The following is a 25,287-nucleotide window of genomic DNA, read 5'->3' on the forward strand; positions in this document are numbered from 1 at the left end:
TAAGACGTCGTGATATCTCTCAAACGCCACCGCTCCAGCTTGGATCGACAAACGTACTGCCGAGCTACGCCCCTGTGAACGCCGAGTGAGATGTTAAATTTAGTTCCGATTGCGTCACGCGTGACGTAAGAACGCCAGCATGTGCGCACATAACCTACGCATGCTCGAGCAATGGCTTCTTTCCTGTAGTTCAGTGTTTGACGGAAGCCCGTCTGGTCGGAATGAAACATGGTTAAAAGGTAAACAAAAATCCGGGGTACTACGCCGACCAAAGTAAGATTTAAAATAAAAGAAGTCGTTTAGGCTCCCACACGGGAGCCTTGTTCATGGATAAAATAAAGGTGTTCGAGCAGCTCGCTTAGTCTTGAACACGTGACGTAGGCAGCGCGCATACACTGACGGCAGATAGCCATCGCTCCTGTTCAGAGTGTGTGGCGGAGCCTGAATCATGAGGGACTCAACATAAAGGCGTCAAAATAGCCCTTTTTCTCTGGCAAAGACACGTGCCTTCCCCTAGTCGATTGCGTGGCCGCTTGAAGCGGCATGCTCAGCCAAAGCACTGGATTTCACATTTTCTTTTCTGACGTCAGCTTCTTTCCTATACACAACGACACCAAAGTAAGGTAGGATGGTTGCAGAGATATCAGGGATAACGGTATTACGTGGTTTCGTTACAAGTGGTTTCAACAAGCGACCACCCATGCTGGCCGAACTGAAATACCTTTCACGTCGAAAGGAATTCTTTTGCATGCGTCCAGTTAACCACGACGCCTTCTAACGCCTTTGCATAGCCTACTTTTACAACATCAAGCGAGAGGATATATCGGTCGAGGACGTACAATTTGGAGCTCAGGATTGGCTGGGATGTTTTTTTACAAACAATTCTAGTGTAAAAGCTTTCGTGAATACGGACCATATGCTTCGACAACTGGAAAGCTATTACGTCGGCGAAGACGTTTAGTACCAAGAGTGAACAGAGAAAGTATAGAAACAACTTGGTGGGGGCAGTCGTACTTTGTTGAATGGTGTGTTTCTTTACCGTGCGCTTAAAATGGCATGCACAAACGAAGTATACCGACTTCCGACGCCTTCTTTCGGCATCATTTCTTCAGCGGCGATAGGAGTCAATAAATATTTGGCAGGTTCGCCCGCAAGGACGAAGGTATAGGGTTGCGCTTCAACCACTCGTGCTTTGTTCTAACAATACGCGGCTCGGACACGTTGTCCCTAGAGAGCGCGCAAGGCAACTCTTTCTGCGCAGGAGGGACAGCACCCTGATAGCGACCAGGCGCCTCACAACGCTGGCGTAATGAGGAGCGCCACCATGAGGAGCGTTGTCGCTGTCGCACCTCGATGCTGCGCGAGATGAGGCCGACGGGAGATTGCCCGCGTTACTCAGCGTCTAATGAAATATTACAGATGACGTCCACGTGATGGGGCTACTGCTCAGAACAGAGCATACACACAGCGGATAAGCAGGAACGCCAGTTTTTTTATAGTTTGCGTTGCGCACAACGCTTCTGCCAGCAGCGGAAAGCAGGCTGACTGCTGCGTCACTAAGGCGATTGGGGATTTGACGATCCGTACACTTCGCTTCGTCGTTTATTTTTCAGTCAAACGCGTTCACGCATCTCTGGAATCTCTCTAATCCACCGGGCGCGAATGGCGCATGCGCCGTCGATAGAGGGACGATACTATGACGGCGTGAACGCGCCTCGAATGTGCATGTAATTGCTATCTCAATAAAAAGCGCTATCATCACTGACTAACCCATAAGCTATTATTTAATGAGTGATTTGAAGTTAACTCCTTTAGGATATATGTTGTAATTGTGGTATTGAAGCTGCTGGTATTGATGACATGCGCATTAAATCAGATTCTTCAGTGTCACAGGCTGAATTCTCAAAACCTTTCCATCGTATGGAGTACTTGAAGTTGGCCTGCCACTTTCTCTGATATTATGTCGCCATCAATGGTTGGCACTTGCGTTTACGAATGGTACTACAGCGCAAACATATCTTTTAGAATACGCTTGTGGTACTCTTTCAGCTGTGCCTTGTTCATTGTTATGTGTTTTTTACGCCTACTTTCTTTTTATAGCTCTACCTGCAAAATGGTACAATCGCGTCTTGAGTGAGTCCTTTACTTTCTTTTTACCACCTTGAGATCTGCCAGAAAAACTATGCTCAGCTAAAGCTGGAGTGAAAAAATATTTAAAAACATCAAGTATCATAAGGGACAAAAGTCATAGGAAAAGGTAGCGAGGCCAACCAGGCTGAGCCCGGTACGCTACCCTGCAGTGGGGAAGGAGGGAAGCGATTGAAAGAGGAGAAAAAAGAATGAAGTTGACAGTTTGCACTGCGCAAAAAGTATCATAAAAATGCGTTTCAACATACTTCAGAAGTTTTCTGAGCATACTATTTATAAACGATGCCAGCTTAGGATGAATGGCCAGTTTCCTCTCGATCGTACCATTCTGTCCTTTGACGGCATAAAGCCCTGTATGTCGAACCTCCAATTCGGCATTCAAGTCCACTAAATGTTCACACTCTTTAAATATACGCAAAGTCAACTCGTCTCACCAGGTTGTGCTTTATGAGGCCTTGGGCGTACGTGAAGGTGGGTGACGCACGTTCTCGCAAGCTCTTCAGCTCCGCCTGCAGGACGGCACACCGGTGGCGAGGCTTAGTTCATCAGCATTAACCAATTGGGTTTTAAAACCTTCTTCTTTTAATTTTTTTTTCAAAACGTCCTTAGCACTAACCCGCCGCTGTAGCTCAATCGTCACGGCGCTGTGCTATTCAGCTGGAGGTCGCGGGTTCAATGCGGACTGCGAAAGAGGCGATATGCGATATTTCGATGGGAGCGATATGCAAAGACGCACGTGTGCTTAAATTGAGGTGCCGGTTAAAGAACCTCAAGTTGTCAAAAGTAATATAGGGTCGCCCACTACGGCGTGGGGGATGGCGGTTTCAGCACGTAAACTCTCATAATTTAATTAGGTCTGTGACTATGGTAACACTTGAAGACATGAACAAACTTCTTGAGTTGTCAAAAACATTTATTTCACTTGACTAACTGTTCATCCTGTAAACGACTAATTCTCATGATGCCCGGAAAAAAAGAGACGTGACAAGTTGCCTCACGCAGTATCGTAGTTCAATCACTCCCTAATTACGAGAGCTAGCTAAAGGTCGCGCACATTCTTGTTCTGCGCCTTTCTTTATGGTTTCTAAATCGCCAATGAATAAAACATTGTAGCCTTCACTCATCTACAGCCAGCGCGTAATATTTTCTCATTAAAGCGCTTCTAATGGGATCCAGCATCACTTGACAAATCTGTTACTGGAATGCTTTCTTTTCGACTTTTGTTTTACTTTTGCTTCACAATAAGCATTTGCTGTCTCACTTAGCACTTTCCGTTTCAACTCCCTGAAAATACAATTTAAAGGCAAAATCTTCATGGATCAGCAAACAGAAATTTCCCTTGAACAGTGAACGAATTCCTATCACACTCTCACCTCAGCCGCCTTTCCGTTGTAAAGGCGAAAATGGTTGCATGCCTTCAGATTGATCGCGGTTGCACTGTCCGGGAAGTTCTGCAGGTACACCACCAACACCTACTGCAGGACACTCACCGACACACTATCAAGTTCGTACGTTAAAGATGGGCGCCAGCTGGTCGCAACCCCTTCTTTAGAACCAAAAGTCTTACACGATTTCACGATGATGCCATCTCTATACATAGCTTGCAGTTGACATCCCGGACGCAGCTCCTTATCATGGGGGTCATCCAGCATGGCTGTTTGGATGGCGCCAATATATCATATTCACTGACTTAGGAAAACCTGCTTGAATTTCATGCAGACGTGGTCAGAACTCTGCTAGCATCATTGTCAGAACGACGGAAGAGCCGGCCGATCCACCGCGCGAAGGGCCAACGGACGCAGCTTTTCGCCATGCTGGTCCTCCAACATGGCAGCTAGGATGACGTCAGTGCAAGCCATATATAGGAGGGCCTCGTGTCCCACTGGAAATCGTTCTTTTCTAAAAAGGATGGCCATGCTTTGTGTCGCCCGGGTACCCGTTTGAAATGTGTGAAGACTCGGCCTTCTTCGAGTGGTCGCAGCGGTGGCGTAGTCGTAGAGCCTCCGCCTCATATGCGAAAGGTACTGGATCCGAGTGCCGCTGTTGCCGGAAAACCGCCAGCTTTTCTAATAGGCATAGAGCTGTCATCCGAACTGCTGTTCGGCTGCACACGGGAGGTGGCATCTCGAAAGGGTGCCGTATGGAGATTTCTAGGCGTGTCCTCTGGGCGCCCCTTGACCAACCACAGACCATACTCTCGGCTGAGGAAGACAAAATAGAGCTGTCGCGAAGTGACCAGCGCTAGCGCTAAAATAGGTACGAGTGCCCGCTTCCGCCTCGATGCTCGGCTACTACTGGACCTCAACGCTTTCAAATGTGTGTATTCCCCCAACCCGAGATCGTCCAGAACACGTAATATATGCTTTTGGGTGCCACATGAGAAATTGACGCCATGTAAGCGGCTCTGACCCCCTGCGTTTGTGTTTGCATAGTCCAGTTCTTCACCAAAATCCCCAAGAAGTCGAGGGACATCAGGCGTGCAGTGCTTCCGTTGTCGATAGGGGATTTAGCTGGTCGACAAAACCAAAACGATGACAGTGAAGCTGCCGGCTATTGGACAAACCAGCGTCAAACAAAGTAAATACCAAGAATGCAAAATACAAAAGCCCAAGATGTAAGGCTTCTTTCAGTTGAATAGTTGAAATATTAATTTCTGTTCCACCGAGTGCCATTTTAAATATACGGAAATTTCCATATTGAATGCTGGAACATTTTTTTTGTTCACCGAACCGAGGGGCGCGTTGGGAGTGTTACGCTTGGCATCTGGCACTACGTGCAGAAAGGAATTTCAACCGACCTTCTCTCGCCTTGCCTCGTCGAAATAAGGCGTGACTGCTCCTGCTACGGTTGGCGTCCCGCACCAAGTGCAGAAAGGGATTTCTCTCACCCGACCTTCACACACTTTGCCTCGCCGAAATGAAGCGTGACTTCCTAATTCGCCATGACCATTCAGTGTCTGCCAGTCTGGCGGAAGCCCCGCAGTATTTTGTCTTTGTGTTTCTTTTGTGGGTGGTGTGTTTGTGATGGCGACTTTAGAGGGGCCCTTTCCTCGAACGGCCCAAGTCTACAGGAGAACTTCCACGAACCAGCAACGCGCAAAAGAGACGGAGAAGCATCTTCAATTTCAGGAGGCGGGACGGCCTCCTCTTTGCAGCAGGCTCGGTATAACCAGAGGAGGAGGGCTGGGCCCTCTTTCTGTGCTGGTCACGTGACGTCGACGGAAGCAAAATCCATTCCACGATTGTAGAGAGCCTATTTAAAAGGCTCCGAAATGTACTTCTGATCTCTTCATTCTCTTCTCTTCAATTTTCACCAACCTTTGAATAAACCGTGAAAGTTTCGCACTAGAAATCGTCTCGCCCTTGCTTGGTCGCCATGGTCTACCGGATGCCTGCAGCGCGCCGATAACGCCACGCTACCCAATAAGTAACGTTGGTCGAGCTTCGTTAGGCAGGCGGCGCTACAACTCGGCAGCAGTAGGATACGCTACCCTGGAGTACGCAACAGGAGGCGGCCCTGCTCACCCACGACCTCGCTGATCAACTGCGGGTCGTGCGGTACGCTGAGGAAGCCGCCTGTGTCCAAGGACTCGAGGCCGTCACCTAGGCTTGGGTGCTTATGGCCCCAGCCCACCCGAATGACCGGACATTTAGAATAAAATTTTCGCTCACTCACTCCCCCCATGAGGTTTCAGTGAGGAGGATTTTGCTGACATGTCGATCATTCTCGTTTTTGCGATATTCACTGAACACGCATATTACTAAGCAAGGTCACGAAACCGCTAAGCTATCTGAGGCCGACCAAACAACACAAGGACCATGTTACCCCGTTTCACTGCGAAAAGAGGCGTCTTACGCCTAGTTTTAACACTTCTACTCTCATATATTCTTTTGCATCCTATGAGATTGTTTCCTCTCTCACGAGAACCAAATTTTGTGACAGATAGATAGATAGATAGATAGATAGATAGATAGATAGATAGATAGATAGATAGATAGATAGATAGATAGATAGATAGATAGATAGATAGATAGATAGATAGATAGATAGATAGATAGTTAGATAGATAGATAGATAGATAGACAGATAGATAGATAGATAGATAGATAGATAGATAGATAGATAGATAGATAGATAGATAGATAGATAGATAGATAGATAGATAGATAGATAGATAGATAGATAGATAGATAGATACTTTACTAGTGGCTGCCAGCAGCGACATCACACTATATGCATCGAGCGATTGTAGACACACACAAAATAAGTGCCGACAATCACAATACCATCAAACAAACAAGTCAAGCGAAAATCACCTCACGCTCCGTGGAGAGCCCGAGAAGGCTGCTTGGTATTGTTCAAACACTCAATTTTAATTGACCAAAAACAAAGCCGTTGTTGCACATACCTTTATTGCACATACATACATTGTTATTGCTCCACATATTGAATTTGCTAATGTATTAGTTTTCCATGTTGTGTGCGTACTCCTTTCATTATGCTGATGCTTATTTTTTTCCCGATTCCATATTAATATGTTACCGTATTTCCCCCTTACACTATGCCGTCTCGAAATCCTGTAAGGTACATGTAAATAAATAAATACATGAACCCTTAACGATCCCCACCTGCGATACATCGTAGTAGTCGAGCTTGTAGTAGCACAGGGCCACGTACACGTTCAACGCCAGGAAGTCCCTGCGGAAAGGCGGCGAGGCGCGAAATTAGCCCGAACGCTCAATTTCACTGCAATCTTCATGCGCTACCGTGGGGTTAACGTCGACAGTGTGGTTAGCAACTGTAAAACCTGAGAAATCACAGCGTGCCCTCCACCACCAGCCCGAACTCTCGTCTGTCTAGTGTGCACCCAAAATAAGAGTATCAGTGCACTTAGCACGTTCCTGTTCTGCTGCAGGAAGTCATCTGGTCGCAGCATTTCCCACAAAACTGACAGCTGTCAGGAATAAGACTCCGAGTTTCTTTGCGATCCGCCAGGCATATTGAACGTGCTAAACGGGCGTTTTGTTGCGTTAACAACTACACGGCACAAGCATGGCGAATCGAGCAAGTTGGAATTCATCTGTCATATGAGCTAACGAGTGCATCTTGAACAGTCGGGACGTTGTGCAAAGTTCGTCTAAGTGAACATGAAAAGATTTTGAAAGGTGCACCGACCTCTCGTTTGCCCAGTAATTTTCGTGGCTATGGGTGCACACAAATGTTCTGCACTACTACCATAATCGGAAGACACAATGACCAACGCACGCAAGAAACTGCTGAAGCATTTTGGATTTTCAAGAACGCAAAGTATATGTAATAGACACACTTCTATAGCGCTTAAAAATAAAGAGATAGCTTTGCTTGACTGCTCATAACTTGTTTGTGTAATCTTTTCTATAACATTAGGCTGCCCTTGGCAGGAAGGAGTTTCAATGGAGGTTTCTACGGACAGCCTTGAACGTGGAGCTTGCATTATAGGCTCGACGCAAGGTCAGGTGTACCGAGGTTCCGAGAAAAATTATCTTTAGGTCCAAATTATGTAGTAGATATTGCGAAAGTGAACGTGTCTTGTGATTTTTGTCCTGCTGCATGGTCAAGGAGGTCAAGCTGCATTTTCATTGAAGTTACACTCGCCATACAGTACTGATCACAAAGGGTGGAATGCGTTGCGCAGATTTGGATGGCTTCTTGTGATGAAATTACAAAGGCATAGCGAGGATCTGAAATACATGCAGCATATTAGAGGTTTCATCTGACGAGCGTTTTGCGTGGCAGCAGCTTCACGGAAACTGGTGCTAGCGAAAACTTACGACGAATGAAACTTAACATGCGATTCGAATTGTTAACCAGGAAGTCAATTTGAGTTTGCCATGAGAGATTGTTAGTAATGTGGATGCAGAGGTGTCTTTACTAATTAACAGATTGAATAACAGCATTGTTACGTACTAAGTGCAGTACCAGCATTGTTAAGTGTTAAGTGCAATAACACCATTGGTAGCAATTGACATTGCTATTAAGGTCAGTGCTTCGCGACTCCAACATAATACTCGCCCCTAGCGGCGCTGCCGAGAACCCGCAAATCCCGTTCAGCCGCAGGTTCACACATTACAGCGTTTGCCTTGCCTCGTAATTATCAAACTATCGTGTTGCCACGCGCCCAAGCCCCAAGAAGAAACAAAAACGCATGTCGAAAGAAATTTGCTTCATGCCATTATGGCGTGTCATCGCAGCAAAGACAACAATTCATCATTTCATCGTTTGCCGAAAGTAGCAGACGATGCGCAACGGTGAGCGACATGAATAAGAAACTTGCGCATTGGGAAGCAGGTGACTGACACTATGCTGGTTCGTTCAAAACACTTTACTCGGGACGACCTGATTATTCCCGGCCGACGGAACATTGCTTTATTTTATGTATTTTAAATATGTTCCTGGAGTTTCCAATTGCGGAGTGTACTTTTTTAGGCAGGTGCTTTAACAAATTAGTGATGTACGCGTAAGCTTCCTCTGGTTTGGTTAGTTTATTTGCCCGTGCACATATCAAACATCAGTGCACAATATACGCATTCACCTTCTGAAGCCATGACAGACGTTACTGCCTATATATTGTCGGATGCTATGCGAAGAAATGCGACGTGAGTCAGTGTGGACTTGCTTCCGAAGGTCTAAAACAGTCAAGTATCGTGCCTGTAGCGGTGTAGCAACGCCGCGAACAAGCGCTTGCACCTTTCGGAGGCTCGCTACGAACAAACACCTCCTTTTTGGAAGGCTTTTTCTCTTTTAAAAATACTGATGGGGCTTGCAGGTCGGACGCTAGCGCGCACGGCGCAACAGTTTCGGCGGTTTCGTTTCTGAAACCCTTGATATGGATCAAAAGTTAATCGGCACCAATGGTTTTTTCGGCTTCGACGAACTACCTCGAATCTACACCAGAAACGAGAAACGTGAGCACAGCACTAAACGAGAGAGTCACCGTGAATTTTCGTGCATTTTTTTATTTGTAGTGTGTTACCAGCGCAAGTAACGGATACGGGATTTGCCGAATGCCATTTTTTTTTTCTCTACAGAATGCGTCTCAGCGAATAGTACCGCATTTTTTACGTCCACCGACGAGTTGTTAAAAAGACAGGAAAAAAAACAAGCGCTAACATCGCACGCTGGTTGTAACGTTTGGCGTAGACCTTCTCGCTGCAGAAATATGCGAACTAACCTGTTTTCGAGGAGAATGCGCTTGTAGATGTCTATGGCCTCCTGGTAGTGCGCTCTGTAAAAAGAAGACAAAATAATAAGTGAAATCAAATACCGACCTCTACAACACAATTCTGTACAAAATGGTGTGCAGTGCCACTGAAGGACTGATGGCTTCGCGTTGAAACCAGCTCCTTCACTGCTGCAGGAGTGTTTGCAGAAACGCAATAAAAAAGTGACAGTTTACCCAAGTATTCAAATCGGGGATCAGAATTCATATACGTCGCCTATAGTAATCATGTATTATTTTTTGGAAGAAAACCTCATTGTACCGGGCCCATATGCACAAAAAATCTTGCAGAACCTATGTCGCGATGAATGTCCTCGTTAATGCGATTAGCAATGAAGCAAATGTAGCCACACACCATGGTGGACCACCATAAACGCGACATGCATGAACCTGCGGGCTTCTCTCGCGTTCTCACGATGAACTCGCGTGGGACGTACGCAAATATATGTTCAAAGTAAAATGTCTTAATATATATGACGCGGGTCCGATTCCACCCAACACCGAATAACTTTTTTTTTGCAACCCTTGAGTAAGCACAATGGCCCACCTCAAGCATTGTATTCGCACGAAATAAAAGAAAGCCACGGTGCACCCTAAAGATTTGCCGTCACGCACTGCGACGTACTGCTAACAACCAATGGCGGCTTAGTTATCCCAGGCGACTTCAACGCGCATCACCATCTATGGGGAAGCACCAAGATTAGCTTCCGATAGCAGAATGACGGCAGCCCAATGTATTGGCAGGGTACTTTCTTGAACTTTGGTTGCAAGACACTTTGCCGCACGTAGTGCAGCGTGCACACGCAGTGTTCACTCTCGTCCTATTTCTTCTTTATATTCCCTGTTTCCCTTCCCACAGTGTAGGGTAGCAAAGCGAACGCTAGTCGGCTTGACCTCCATGCCTTCCTTCTCATTCCTTTCTCTCTCTTGTTACAGAAAAGCAGTACATATTCAGTAGCATAATGGCAAAGAGAATAGTCTAGAGGAACTTGAAATTCCATAGGTAACGCCGCAAGAAGTAAAGAAAGCCTTGGGAGAGATGCAAAGGGGCAAGATAGCTGGGGAGGATCAGGTTACAGCATATTTGTTAAAGGATGGTGGGCAGATTGTTCTGGAAAAACTCGCCACCCTGTATACCCAACGCCTCATGACCTCAAGCGTACCGGAATCTTGGAAGAATGCCAACATAATCTTAATCCATAAGAAAGGGGACGCAAAGACTTAAAAAATTATAGACCAATCAGCTTACTGTCCATTGCCTACAAAGTATTTACTAAGGCAATCGCAAATAGAATCGGGAACACCTTAGACTTCTCTCAACCAAAGGACCAGGCAGGATTCCGTAAAGGCTTCTCAAACATAGACCATATTCCCACTATCATTCAGGTGATAGAGAAATGTGCGGAATAGAACCAACCCTAATATATAGCTGTCATTGATTGCGAGAAAAGGTTTGCTTCAGTCGAAACCTCCCCAGTCATGGAGGCATTGCGGAACCAGGGTGTACACGAGCCGTATGTAAAAAAACTGAAATATATCTATAGTGGCTCCACAGCCACCTTAGTCCTCCATAAAGAAAGCAACAAAATTCCAATAAAGAAAGACGTCAGGCATGGAGATACGATCTCTCCAATGCTATTCACAGCGTATTTACAGGAGGTATTCAGAGACCTGGATTGGGAAGAAATGGGGATAAAAGTTAATGGAGAATACCTTAGTAACTTGCGATTCGCTGATGATATTGCCTTGCTTAGTAATTCAGGGGACCAACTGCAATGCATGCTCACTGACCTCGAGAGGCAAAGCAGAAGAGTGGGTCTAAACATTAATCTGCAGAAAACTAAAGTAATGTTTAATAGTCTGGGAAGAGAACAGCAATTTACAATAGGCAGCGAGGCACTGGAAGTCGTAAGGGAATACATCTACTTAGGGCAGGTAGTGACTGCGGATCCGGATCATGAGACGGAAATAATCAGAAGAATAAAAATGGGCTGGGGTGCGTTTGGCAGGCATTCTCAGATCATGAACAGCAGGTTGCCATTATCCCTCAAGAGAAAAGTGTATAACAGCTGTGTCTTACCAGTACTCACGTATAAGGCAGAAACCTGGGGGCTTACGAAAAGGGTTCTACTTAAATTGAGGACGACGCAAGGAGCTATGGAAAGAAGAATGATGGGTGTAACGTTAAAAGATAAGAAAAGAGCAGATTGGGTGACGGAACAAACGCGAGTTAATGACATTTTAGTTTAAATCAAGAAAAAGAAATGGGCATGGGCAGGACACGTAATGAGGAGCGAAGGTAACCGATGGTCATTAAGGGTTACGGACTGGATTCCAAGGGAAGGGAAGCGTAGCTGGGGGCGGGGAGCAAGTTAGGTGGGCGGATGAGATTCAGAAGTTTGCAGGGACAACATGGCTACAATTAGTACATAACCAGGGTAGTTGAAGAAGTATGGGAGAGGCCTTGAGTGGGCCGCTTAGCGGTTATTTATCACTACTTGCAGGACCAAATAAAGTTTTCCTTCCTTCCTTCCTTTGCCCTGCAGTGGGCGTAAGCAGGACTATGGTGATAATGATGATGACGACGACTCAGTAGCACAGAGGTTCATTGAACCGTGGAGCATACCCACTGGCATGTACTGAGTCACCCAAGTTTCCCGTACAAAAAAAAAATATTGAGAAGGCATTGAAATATTGTTGGTCAATATTGAGTTTTTTATTGAGGAATTATTGAGAGTATGTTGGAGAATTGTTGGGTTGAGTGTTGAGCACTCTTGAATATTGGCCACTGAAATCGAATTGAAACACCATTGGGTACCTCAATGTTGAATAATTGTTTAATTACCATTGAAAGTCAATTGTGCTTAGACGCCCCGTTGTGTTCGTTTTGTTGAATGGTTGTTGAGTTACCATTGATTCTGGGTTGAATTAACGTTGTGGTAGTTCTGTTGACTTGTTGTTGAGTTATTATTACCACAGCATTGAAAAGCATATGATGGCACAGTTGAGATGCCATTGAGATTTCAGAAGTCGCCATTGAAATATGATTGACGTTTCGTTGGGCTAGTGTATTTTTATTCATATATTGAAATTGCTTCACTGTTCACACTTGCATGCCCCGGTGCCTGCTCATAACTTTCCCAAACACAAACAAAATCAAAGGAGAGACTGATCAACTTGAAGTACCTTTATTTACACTAAAGATGTGTGCACGTGAAACATTATTACAGTAAATCAGGCACCACTATATCGAACCTGGAGACACAGGCTAGTACCTACAGCACTCTAGCAGTGTAAATACATCTGAAAAAACCTCTACATATGAATCCAATCAAAACGATCATTGTGCTCTTCACTTTCGACTTAAGTTTATGACTAGAAAGCAAAGCGACTCAAAAGGCAGGGCTTAAGCATACCCTTGTAACAACCAACTTTGAACACATGAACACTTGGAGCTGCTTGCATGTGAATACACAAAATACATCTGAATATGTTACATTAAAATGTTGCGCACACTAACACATAACAGGAAGAGCTACGGCTGACTGTGAGAAGGCAAAATAACCAACTTGAAACAAATGACTTCACGTAAATATATACAACTTTTAGCACACGTCTTTCACCACGATTAAAATTTAATGAAGTACCAAAGTAGACTTGCCTGAGCTTTGTCTTCGAGATATATACATTTTCATGTTGCCCAATTATTTTATAAAATAACATCACTCAACTTAGCTATTATTTGACGAGACATCATTTAGAAAGTTGTCGGGCACGATGAACACCTGAATCGTGTTTCTGACAAGCCAGGATTGCTTTCTTCAGAAATAAACTTGTAAAGCTTTTGTGTAATGAAAGCAGCTTATCTCCCTGGCACAAGTCAAGAACAAACAGTACACCATTTGATTATGTTAATTTAGGGTACAGAGGAGTTCGTTAGTGGCATTTCCTCAATTTAGTGAGCTCATCTTTAGGTAATCATTCTGGACTTGCACAAAGCTAATTAAAGCACTTTTTGGGGCCTTTTTTCGTATACCCAGCAACTAAGTGCTACCTCGGTCAATAAAGAGTTAAGGAAAGGCTAATACCTTGAACGATAAGAGAAAAAATAATTATTTAGCACAGAAAATTGGTAGTAACACATGGCTAACACAATTCCAAACAGCCAAATAAATGGTCACCTGCACTTTCAGTATCAAGCACCCTAGATATAGTCTTACAGTATGAGAAAAGGTTCCAATGACTCGACAGCCCGATTGCTGAGACAGTGAAAAACGCAAACAAATCATACGAAACACCGATTACCTCAATTTCGCAGATAAAATGTTAATAAAATAGCACCAGAATTTTGCTGCATAAAATACATAAAGGTTGCATAAAAATTGGGACAAAGCAGTAACTGAAAGACAGAGGGAGCTACAGCGCACCGATGTTGAAAAAGATTGCAAGGAAAATGATATATATGCATATTTAAGTTTACAATTTTCGCTCCAACATATAGAAAAAAAACGCATGCACTTAGAGCATAAAAAGGTTCATGTGCCTGGAGAATGCAGCGCAGTACAAAAAGCGTCATGAGAACCGAAAAGTAGATCTTACTACGAATGCTTGCAACCTACAATCAGGCATGTGCCATGTCATGCCTTGAATGGATGAAATTCATGAATCTTACAAACAAAGGAAGTCACCATCACTCTTATTGGCTTCCTCAGGGGACTCCTTGAAATTGAACTAGAAAAATGTACTCAGTGTCAAAAACAAAGAGAAGATAAGACCCGATAGCGTTCTTCCTGAAATAAACGGCGAAAATATCTTCATGTATCAATTCTATGGACACTTCGCCAATTCGGTGTACATTTATATTTCACAACCACCCAAACAGAGACGAGAAGGATGAATTAAGGTAGGAACACACATGAACGCTGACTCAAGTAGAAGTTTATTCGTGAAGACGAAGATTTTAAACACACTGGCCAACTTCACAAAGAAAAAGCCATGGATGCGCAGCATGCAGGGCCCTGCACAACAAAAAATGACCGAAATACGTCCTGTAGAATAAACATGTGCGTCAAAAACTAACAAAACATGAAAACTGAAAGGTTTCTCCTGTAAGCGATAGTAACTAAAAGTAGTGTAGCAACTCTTTCCCACTAAGGGCCACAGAAATCTTGCTTATGAATATTTCTTCGTGATCAATAAATAATGCTTCCATAAGTCCTTTTGTGTTCTGGTCTTTGTGATGAAACAATCGTTCTTTCTGCTCTATACCGCAACACCAGAGGAGTTCCAGAAGCAATATTTATTGATTACAAACGAAACAATTGCGTAACCAAGTTATCTGTTGCCCTTCGTGGGAAAATGTTGTTCTCAAAAGAGTATTTCCCGTTGGGTAGTATCACTTATCGGACAAATCTTTCGCTTTTTCAATAGATTTGACCGATAAATCTCGTTTTCACGCACGTTTATTCTACATGACATGGCTTTTTCATATTTTTTTCTTGTCGCACGTGGCTGTTTCTGCCACGCACGCACGGCTTTTTACCTTTGCCAAGTTGACCAGTGTGTTTAATACCTTTGTCATCAAAAGCAAACTTTTAGTAGAGCTTGCGCTCGTGTGTGCTCCTACCTATTTCGTCATCCGCCTCTGTTCATGCTGCTGTTTACAGTACCCACGTATCACTTGGTTAGGCTGGTAAACATTCTCACAAACAAAAGTAAATGCCTCCCCTGAAAAGGTAGCCCGTCCTTTACTACTAAACGCCAGAGCAAATCGAAAGTAAGCCTTCACAGCTTCCATGCAGCAGCTAGTACACCACAGAGTAACACAAAAAATAGTAGAAAATCCCACTTGATGGAGATTGGCAACAGAGATGCGAGCTTACTAGTGAATCAGCCACATATCAACTGGTGTCTCTTGCACGGTGCCAAGGTGCTTTTGGCGTAGAACACTTTAGCATCTGGGAATTTACTGCATACCTAACCTGTGAGAAGGGAATGTGGACAGAAAATGAGATTGCGCGGATTAAGAATCTCCCACACATTAACTATTACTATTATTAACTATTACTATTAACTATTAACCACGCACGAAATAGAAGTACACACTATACTGGCAAGTAAAAATTTGCGACTCTACGAGTGCCGTCGAGAAAAGGAAGGAATGGGTTGCTACGGTAAATGTTAGCTAAGACACGCACAGCGATGTTTCACAGTGGGGAAAATATTCCCGGCTCTCTCGCAGAACCAAAGACCACGCGACAGTGCATAGCCCATACCAAACAGATATCAACTCTTTGGGTAGAATTCCAGTAGAAGGGATGACCTAAACATACGCCGAGAGCGATGCGAGCGTGAGCGTGCCTGTACGAGTGAGAACATGTACCGCTTCTTTGAAGCTAGCCGCGCTCCGGCGTGGCTCCGATCATCCCGCGCGATTTGTGTGCAGAACGTCGCGTACACGCCCTTGCACGTTTTGCGCGGTAACGTCCGCGCAGTGAGCTAACTTCATGCACGCGTCATTCTTCAACGCGCAAACGGTGCTCGAGTGCGACGCTTAGCTCGAGGCGACAACGCGCCGATTGGCGCTCCTTTCGCTTCTGGAAACAACGCATATTCGGATCGGTCCAGCTCAAAGAGGCAGCAGAGAACAGTGGCATGTTTCGGTTATCGCTTATTAAAATTGTACAGTACGCCTTCAACGGCAAACCGCCGCGCTAGATAAAGATGCTTACTGCGGTAGTTTTGGCGGTGATAGACGATAAGGTGAGCCCGTCGGCGGCTGTGTTCTTTGACTACGTCACCACACCTCTCTTCATTTGCGCTGTGTATCCGTGTACAGTCACCGCGCGGAAGCTGTGACTAATCGGTTGGCCGTTCGACGAAAATCCCAGAGAGGCGAAATATATTTCGCGGTGCGCCGCATCATTAGCCACAACCTAAATCGAGGCGCGCTTAACAGCTACGGCACAAAAGGTGATCACACTAACCGTATGGTATACGATGAGCCACTGCGGAAAAAAAATATTCTGATGTTCCACGTGCCAAACCAACGATCTGATTATGAGGCACGTCGTAGTTCGGGACTCCGTATTAATTTTGACTTCCTGGAAATTTTTACGTGCATACAATGCACAATGCACGAGCGTTTTTGCATTCCGCTCCTTTGGAATGCGGCCGCTGCAGGGATCGTATCCACGACCTCGATCCCCAAATTTCCACGGAGGCCGCCATAGTTACGAAATGCGTAAGCGTCAAGTGCAACACTGCCTTCCGGTACGAGTGTGGTACAAGCGTAGCACAGCTGCACACCTGCAGCACGATTATTTGTCGCGGTTCTCCTAAACTCGTAGTGCCTGCCTAAATACCTTGAAAGGCAGCGCGCCTCTCACGTTTCGGAACGCGATAACAAGCGCTTAGACGGCATACGTGAGCCCCCATGAAAAATGACGTGGCCACGGTACAAAATTATCATTGCGCAGAGAAGCCGATCCTGATGTTCCAATTGTGTTCTCTCATACAAATGAAGGAAACGTTATTAGACATGAACAAATGAAGAAATGCAATTTTACGCACATTGGGCGCCACTGCCTCTTCGCCTACCATTGTTTGAAACGAAGTGACGGTGGCAGCGAGAGTTAGTATCGCGCGCATTTGCTGCGGGGCATGCGGTTTGCTTCAAGAAAGTGAACGGTGTGCTTAACATGTCACGCGTGTCAATGTCAAAATAGAAAAGAAGGCTACGTGCCCAAGAAATAGAGATTACTTGCCTATCTTCAGAAGTGCGGCTGCGACTGTTTCGGGGTGCCTTCTCTCCAACAGGCATCATGGCCTCTGCCGCGCAACTCATCAAAACCGTCAGGCTCGCACATCAGTAGAAGACTAGTTGTTGGGTGAGCCAACCACTTCACCGGATATACGTCCCACTTATCGTCGTTAAAGCATTTCACTAAAATGTGCGTCATGATGTCCGAAAAGAAAATACTTTCATCAAGAAGCACGAGGCGTGAACCACCGCACATCTGCAACCGAATAACTGAGTCCGAAAGCCGTTGACAGCTTCACATGGCTTCACTATCGTATTCAGTTATAAAAACCTTTCAAACACAAAATAACGGCACTTAAGAACCACTAATTAATTAGCAATAATTTTTCATCAACTAACCTTCATAAATTATTAGGAACTACCTAATTTATAGCGTAAACAATAAATACTACGACCAAAATATGCCACTACGAAACTAGCGGTAACCATGTTTACTGTTGCAAAAGTGTGCGCAAAACGAAGCTCGGTTGCGCCCGTTTGCGCGCACACATACACACCCGAGCGCTACCTTAACGTTTGTCGCGCCACTTAGAAATAAAAATTACTACTAGTTTTGCTATTTTTACAAAAACAAAGCTTCTAGAATAGTTTGTAGTGTTTTTGCAGATGACGAGGTGACAAGTAAGGTACAATAAGAGCCCGTTACCTGTATTTCCTTCATTTCCCTTTGGTGTTCTTGACTGAACATACGAGACCTGCAGGCTTGGGACAGGACGACCGTTCGGCGAGGCTCAAATAAATCGCCTGCTGCTTGCAAGGCGAGAAACGGGAGCAGCCGCAGATACAGCGATTAGCTGTGATACTGTTGCGGCTGTTCTGAATCTGAAGCTCTTTGAAGTCAATGGTTATAGCGGCTGCGCGCTGCGATCTCAAAGCGCGTTCATTCTTTGATCTCTGGTACCACGGACATTGGACAAAAACTATATTTGCTTTACGGACAGAGGGTACGTCGCAGGAAATTCGAAGACCTCACCCGTGTATGTTTGTAGCGTGTGCGCGCTTGCATCCTACGGTTCCCACAGTGCGTCCGATGCTCGAAGGTAGCGTCGTCACCTGTCGGCACCTGTCTTATCGCCGGCCGCGCTGCCGCCGTGTCTACTTTTGGGGAACTGCACATGCGCGTAGTCACCGTGTTGGCAAGTGAATTTCGCATTCTTCTGCTCCCCGAAACGTGCTCATTTCGGATCGTACCAATGGTTATGTCATCTAGTGTATGTTAAAACGACGATGGCATTTGTACACCGGCGAAGAAATAAATCGTTATGAACTTGGACGGTCATGAATCTAGTCTAACGTTGCAGTTTTTACGTAGCGAAAATGGCTACGAAAGTGGGGCGGTCCCGGAGATATAGGCGCTTCAAAGCGCCAGGTGTAGCGACAGCACCAGGAAGTGGCACGCGGCGCACACGCCTAGCATTTCAGAGCTTACTGGCTTTCGAATGAGAGGAGTATGCGCGCGCTCGTGGCCTATTGGTTAGAGTACCGGGCTCGACGGCCGACGTTCGATTCCACCCCATCGGTCACACATAATTTTCTATTAATGAAAGCGAGGCGAAAGAAGAACCTACCTGCCGCAAAGTGACAGGAATGAGGTTGGAACGCATCGCAAAACTTGTTTGGAATGTCTTCATATGCGAGTCCTAATTATTGTATACTGGACTCAACTGCTACACAACAAAAGAACAACTAAAAAAATCAACACAAATTACCCAATAAATTGTTTATTGAGAACACTCAACGGTAATATTGTTGTGCAAGGATTGAGTGAACTCAATTGCTCTTGAAAATTTGTTGAAGTCAGTTGTTTCAACAATTCCCCAACAATATATCAATGGTTAATCAACACTCATTTTTGTACGGGTTCCATCGAAGATGCTGAGTTGAAGAGCGGCTCATGCCCAGGACATGCCCAGAATGGAAGGGAGTGGTGTGGATCAGAGAGCAAACGGGGATAGCCAATATTCTAGTAGACATTACGACAAGAAAATGTTACGGCAGAACCCGTCTCACGCAGACTGTCGATAGCAATGCAATTAGCACTCAACCAATGCAGAGATAGATACTTTTACTGAAGCCACGTTTATATAAAATATCTAGTGATCATTCTCGTAGTTCCGTCGTTTCGGCTATATGCGACAGACCCTGCCTACAGTACCGGTCCACTCTGGCGGCACGACGACGACGAAATGACGAAGGAATGCCGTCAGCAGAAAAATAAAGGCTGTAGGACGACAGTGAGATGACGGTTCTAAAATGCTGACGATTGTATAACGACGGCATCGTGACGACAAAGCTAGGCGTGAGGGAATATGGGATGACGACTAGTGTATGATGACAATGAGATGGATGGATGGATGGATGGATGGACGGACGGACGGACGGTCGGTCGGTCGGTCGGTCGGTCGGACGCACGGACGGACGGACGGACGGACGGACGGACGGACGGACGGACGGACGGACGGACGGACGGACGGACGGACGGACGGACGGACTGCGATGTAGAAAGCGGCTCAGTTTGGCCACAAGTCGCAACCACCTCGTGGCGTGCAAACGACCGTTCCAAAACAATACGATAGAAACAAAGCACACCGCTCACACAAACCCTATTTGCAGTTTTCATTAACATGATACAACGTTGTGTTGAGTTGCTTCCTAATATGAAAGCAACTTATAGAAAAGATGTATAATATTGCGTAGGAATAGGTACACGGAAGAAATTTGTTGGAAAACAAAATTCTTGTACAGAAATGCATGCGCTTTGACTGAAGGTGATATCAATAGTTTGGCAAGCTTTCAGATTTAACTGCGCTCACATAAGCAGGCGCCTGAAAATTTGGCTTCCCCACTCCAAATATAATTCTGCAGAGAAGTCTCCATGTGCAATTTACTTCGTTCCCCAGACGATGAGAACTCAAGGGTGCCGGCTCTACTCATTGTAAGCACGGCTCAGGCTTTTACATTTCTCTAATAGCTTGTGAACCTGCGTGATCGCTTACCGTGATTTCTTTCTGTTTATATTTCTTTTCGGAGTAGCAGATGAGGAGGCAGGGAGTGGGGGAGTTGTGAGGGGCGGGGCCAACATTGCCAACATTGATTCACACAAGCTAGCATTCCATGCCTAGTAGAATTTATCGTTTTCTCTCCGCGGTTATTAAAAATTTTATTTCTATGTTATCTGTGTAGAAAAACATGACGCATAAAGTGTACCATTAACAGAACGGGCTGCATGTTTAAGTCGGTTCTTTGAAAGCGAGAGAGAGAGAACTTTATCTTGATGATTTTACTTTTGAGTAAAACTCTCACCAGAGCTGAAGCCACATTCTGGAGGCCACTCCAGACCAGCACTTACCCTCACCTCACTCCTCCCTGCGATCTACTCCACACTTCATCAATCTCTTTGTCCTTTCTGTACAGAGCGAGCTACTTTATACCACACCATATGGGCCTTCCAAAAAAAATCATAACTCCCCCAACCGAAACGCAACGCATGACCAGTGGGAGATGCTGCTGACCAGCCCGGCATTGGAGCATCCGCAAGAGCTGATTGTGCCACAGCCGTAAGTGCTGCCACCGCCACTGGTGCCTTGGAAGGATGGACGGACGGACTCCACTCATAACGTTTCTTAGAAATTAACATTGGGCTTCATTTTACTGTTTTCGGACAAGCTGTGCATGCTGCTTATTTGGGCTTGCTTTAAAAGAGTTATTGTTAATTCGCCTGTTCAGCTCAATTAAGTTACTCAGTGGGCTTTTTAGGTAATTTACGGAACATTATACGTATTGGAAGAATTCTCGTTTTTACGCTACCAAAAATGTTCTCCAAGGAAACGGTAGGCATACTTAAGAATAGCACTACAAGAGAACTTCGGCGAGTTGGTGGTATTTCATGTTTGGAAAAGTAACGCCAGTGTCGTGTTCTTCTTTGCCTGTGTCCTTGTCTTAAGGAATGAGGAAACTTAAGGATTGGCTTGAAAAGCGGATTTAATACATGATATATCGTCAGCCAAGCCGCGTCGCTCACTTTTTCTTGCAATGGAGCATTTTCACGATATGAAGCACTAGGTAAACGTCACATTTCGCTTGTTTGAGTCATAACTTTTGCGCCCCACCTCATTCTTTATGAGAAAGGTTTGGAACTTTGACCAGAGTAACTTTCAAAGATGTTCAAATGAATAGAAAGTCGCGCTACCATGTTCATTTGTTCCAACCACACTTATTTCACAAGTATCATAGCATTAAAAGAACGGACCAACCTCCTCAGCCTTCAATGCCTCGGCAAAATTTCGAGACGTTTCGTTTTTAACAAATTTTATCACGCGTCAGTTAACCACTCCATCATCACCCCCGCTCACCGACTGTCGCTCATAGTATAAGTCATCACAAAAGCCGCTCATTCTCACATGCCCGCATTTCTGTGCATTTTGTATCTTTCGTCCAGACGGCAAAGGATTGGAACACCTTACCAGCCGTTGCGGCGAACACCACAACCGCTGTAAAATTTAAAGCGGTCACAGCGGATATTATGCGATAAAGCTACCTCGCTCGTTTTTTTTCTGGTTGTTATGATTCCCTTTTAAATCTTTATATCTGTGTACCAAATGATCCTGCTTCTTTTTGTATGTACTAGGGCATGTACTTGTAGGTTATTGCCTACAGCGCAAATTTGATGTGTCGAATATGTACTTTCTTCGTCTTTGGTGCTTGCTATTATTCCTATCGTGGTAATTACTATTTCATATTCATGTTTACCTGCCGTTGAAGTGTACTGGCTTTTGAGCTGAGCTGCTAAAGCCGAGAGCGCGGGATCGAATCCCGGCCGCGGTGGCCACACGTCTAAGGGGGCGGAATCCGAAACATCCCGTGTACCGTGCATTGGGTGCACGTTAAGGAACCTCAGCTGGGCGAAATTAATTACGAGTCTCCCACTACGGCGTGCAGGATAATCATATCGTGGTTTTGGCACGTAAAATCCCCTAATTGAATATGCCCATGTTTATACTTATTTATTATTTGTATCTCCTCCTTGCTTACTCGTGTTGTTATTTATGCTTACTGCATTGTTTTTGTAATTGCCGTTTCTTTCTTGTTGTTGACTCATTTCTATGTACGCTTGACCACTCTTGGTGTAAAACTGCAAATGAAGAGCAATGGCCTCTCCGCTCACGGAACATCTGGTGCGCTAGTGCCGCAGCAGGTGTCCCGTTTCTACCGCTCTGCTCCGTTGAGGCACGCACGTGTCGTGACGTCGCAGCCAATGGGAATTTAGGAGCCGTTTCTCTGCTACAGGCACCGGCTTTTTCTCTCAATGGGACATTTGATGCTTTCGCATGAATACAAACAGATGATGACATTGATGATCCGGAACGATGAACAAATACAGCTTGTGCTAAACGCAGCGGCGATCTTTGCACAGGTGCACGTGGCGGAGAGTCTTGCGTTGACTAAACATGGGCCCAGTTCTCCATATCACGCTCATTGTATCCCGGGATTGAGATTTAGAAATCGAAGAGCACGTTGTACTCTGCTTGGGGATGCCGAACGTGCGTTGAACCGTGACAGGCAACATAAGAAATTTTGATGTGCGTTCACAGCCGTTGTCACCACACACTGAGAAATTGACGGCATCCATTGTCGGCGTCGCTGTGATGTTTAATATCAATTCCAAGGGTGTTCACACCGTCGCCGCGCATCGTATGCTGCACGTGCGAGTGAAAGCACGCCAGGTAAGCCGACGATCGCTGCTCAATCTGGCGCGCGCGAAGGAAGGAAGCGGAGAGCAAACGCGCCGTCTTCGGTCGCGTGAAAGGCCGTGGGGGTTACAAGGGAGGGAGGGAGGGAGCGGGCGCTGCGTTGTGCTTCGGCAGCAACTGCGCATTTCGAGACCGGGAGCATGGGGAGCTTACTATCGCGGCTCAATGTTGCGCGCCATGTATGGAAAAAAGCGATGAGGCTGCGCAGGAGGGAGGTGAGCCGGTGTCGATCGACACTGCCAACAGGTGCCTACTTTGCACTGCAGGCATCTGCGGATGGCTCATACCTTTGTGCGCGCTGTGTTCTCGCCGCTCTTGCGTTAAAGCGATAGACCGCACGAAGGTCACTTCGCTCGCCGCGGCTGCCACGCTTGCTCGCACCAGCGTTTCGACAGCGAGTGTCCGCGCTCATCGAGTGTGATGTGTTCACGTTTGCTTGTGCGCGCTGACAGCATGCTTGTTAATGTAGTCAGTAGGCGAATGTTCACAAGTTTATATGACCGATAAAACTACTATCATTACTTCGTATAGCTGTCTACTAATTTGCTATCGCAATCGATGCTTCGACTCTTGGTCGAAACTGCGACTTTTTGTTTAAAAAATAGCAGATCTGATCAACTTGTTGATTTTCGTATTTTCCATTCTCGAGTTAGCCATCCTTTTTGCTCCCTGCGTGTCCCAGCGTGTATGCTTTACTGTTTATCCAGTAACGGCGGCGAGCTAGGCCGGAGTGGGAGCTTAAACAGAAACGGCGGTTCTGTGGTGCCCCTGAAACAACATTTCGGCCACAGAAACAACTGGCACGGCCGTGTTCAGAAGTGAAAGCGTCTGCGCTCAGGTGGCCGTATAGCTATCAGCGCATGCCTATCGTGTATGCCCATTCTCGCTCATAGCCCAACTCGTGAGGCGTAGTGATGTACTCGTGGGGTACGCCGACAGAAGAATAAATACTTCGAAGAATCATGTAAGTATTTAGCACACATTTGCATCATATGCGGTAGGAAGCAAACCAGTAACAATTATTATTTTTGATTTTTGGTTCCTGTTCGATTAGGGCTGAGGTTCATTCTAAGAATATCGATTTTGGTTCGGGTTCACTTCGGGCTAGAATTCTGGTCAGGGTACGGTTTTCGGTTCAAGATTGGGTTCGACACGCTGGTTTACAAAGCTATATAACTTTGGTTATGTCAATATACTTATGTATAAGTAACAAAGTATTGCGCAAGGGAAATATACAACCAGTCTGTTGTTTAATTTGTTAGCATTACAGAATGGCAGCCAGGAAAAGGGAAGTTCAGTCGAGGACGGCAGAGAAGTAGGTGGTGAAATGCAATTAGAAAATTTGTAGGCGCATGAGGTAGTGTCATATGACGCAAGAAATGGGTGATAGGAGGTAGTTCGAAGATGCCTTTTTTACCGCATTGGACACAATTGAACGGATTAATGATGACGATAACTTTGGTCACCGGCAACCAGTAACTTTTCATGCTTGGCTAATGAAATTGTCCACTTTTACGTTGAAATCACTGCTCATCGCCTGGCACACGTAGTTTTTGGCGAACTCTACTTGTCCGGAGAACGGGCGAAGAATAATGATATGCATTTTTCTTCAGCAGCGAAAAACATACGACACGCGCAGACGAATAAGGCCGCAGGACATCAAGCGCTTACCCAGTGACTCTCTTCACTTTTGCGAGTTGTCCGGTTGCTCTGCTGTCACAAAATGCAGTTATTCCAACTCACTGAACTTGCCATCCTATTGCAGACATTGTGGTACGAGTACTGAATTGGCATGGATGTTAGCCTCACAGAGGATACGGCGCACTTTCCCCACAGGCAAGCTGGATAAGCGGATACTCACTCATAATCACTCAGCAAAAGTTTTTCTATTTTATGCACTCGCTCACACCCATGTGCCCTCACTCGCGTTCTCACGCGTGCTCGCAAACACTCACTTGTGTTCACAGTCGGTTCCATTCAAACATACCGACGCCCACACATGCTCATACACGCTCGCCTCCACTCACACTAGCCGACAGTCACTCACGTTGACACTCACCGCCACTCCTCACTTTCACATACCGCATTTCAGCGAATATAAAGCGAGGTTCTCATGACCTTACTTTAAAACAAATTTCAGCCTCAGCAAACGCCTCGCGTTATGTTCGATCGGGCGAGTTGTAGCGCTTATAGGGAACAAGAACACGAGAATGCGCGAAGTAATACAAACACGTAGCGCTACGTGTGTGTCTCCTTTGTGCCTTCTCGTGTCCTTGTTCCCTGTAGGCACTACAATTGGCTCGTTTCCA

The 25,287-nt window shown here is 45.5% G+C and overlaps 1 protein-coding gene across 1 annotated transcript in view; it reads right to left on the reverse strand.

Annotated features, from left to right (window-relative positions):
• The window catches only part of LOC126519834 (intraflagellar transport protein 56-like), a 160,914-nt gene that overhangs the window by 58,497 nt on the left and 77,130 nt on the right, over window positions 1-25,287 (reverse strand). Inside the window, 4 exon segments of the mRNA XM_072285704.1 lie at window positions 2,583-2,657; window positions 3,522-3,623; window positions 6,777-6,846; window positions 9,359-9,412. Of these exon segments, the coding sequence (XP_072141805.1) occupies window positions 2,583-2,657; window positions 3,522-3,623; window positions 6,777-6,846; window positions 9,359-9,412 (301 nt within the window).

This window comes from Dermacentor andersoni, unplaced genomic scaffold (assembly GCF_023375885.2).
Source record: "Dermacentor andersoni unplaced genomic scaffold, qqDerAnde1_hic_scaffold ctg00000039.1, whole genome shotgun sequence".
In the NCBI taxonomy this organism is placed as follows: Eukaryota; Metazoa; Arthropoda; class Arachnida; order Ixodida; family Ixodidae; genus Dermacentor; species Dermacentor andersoni.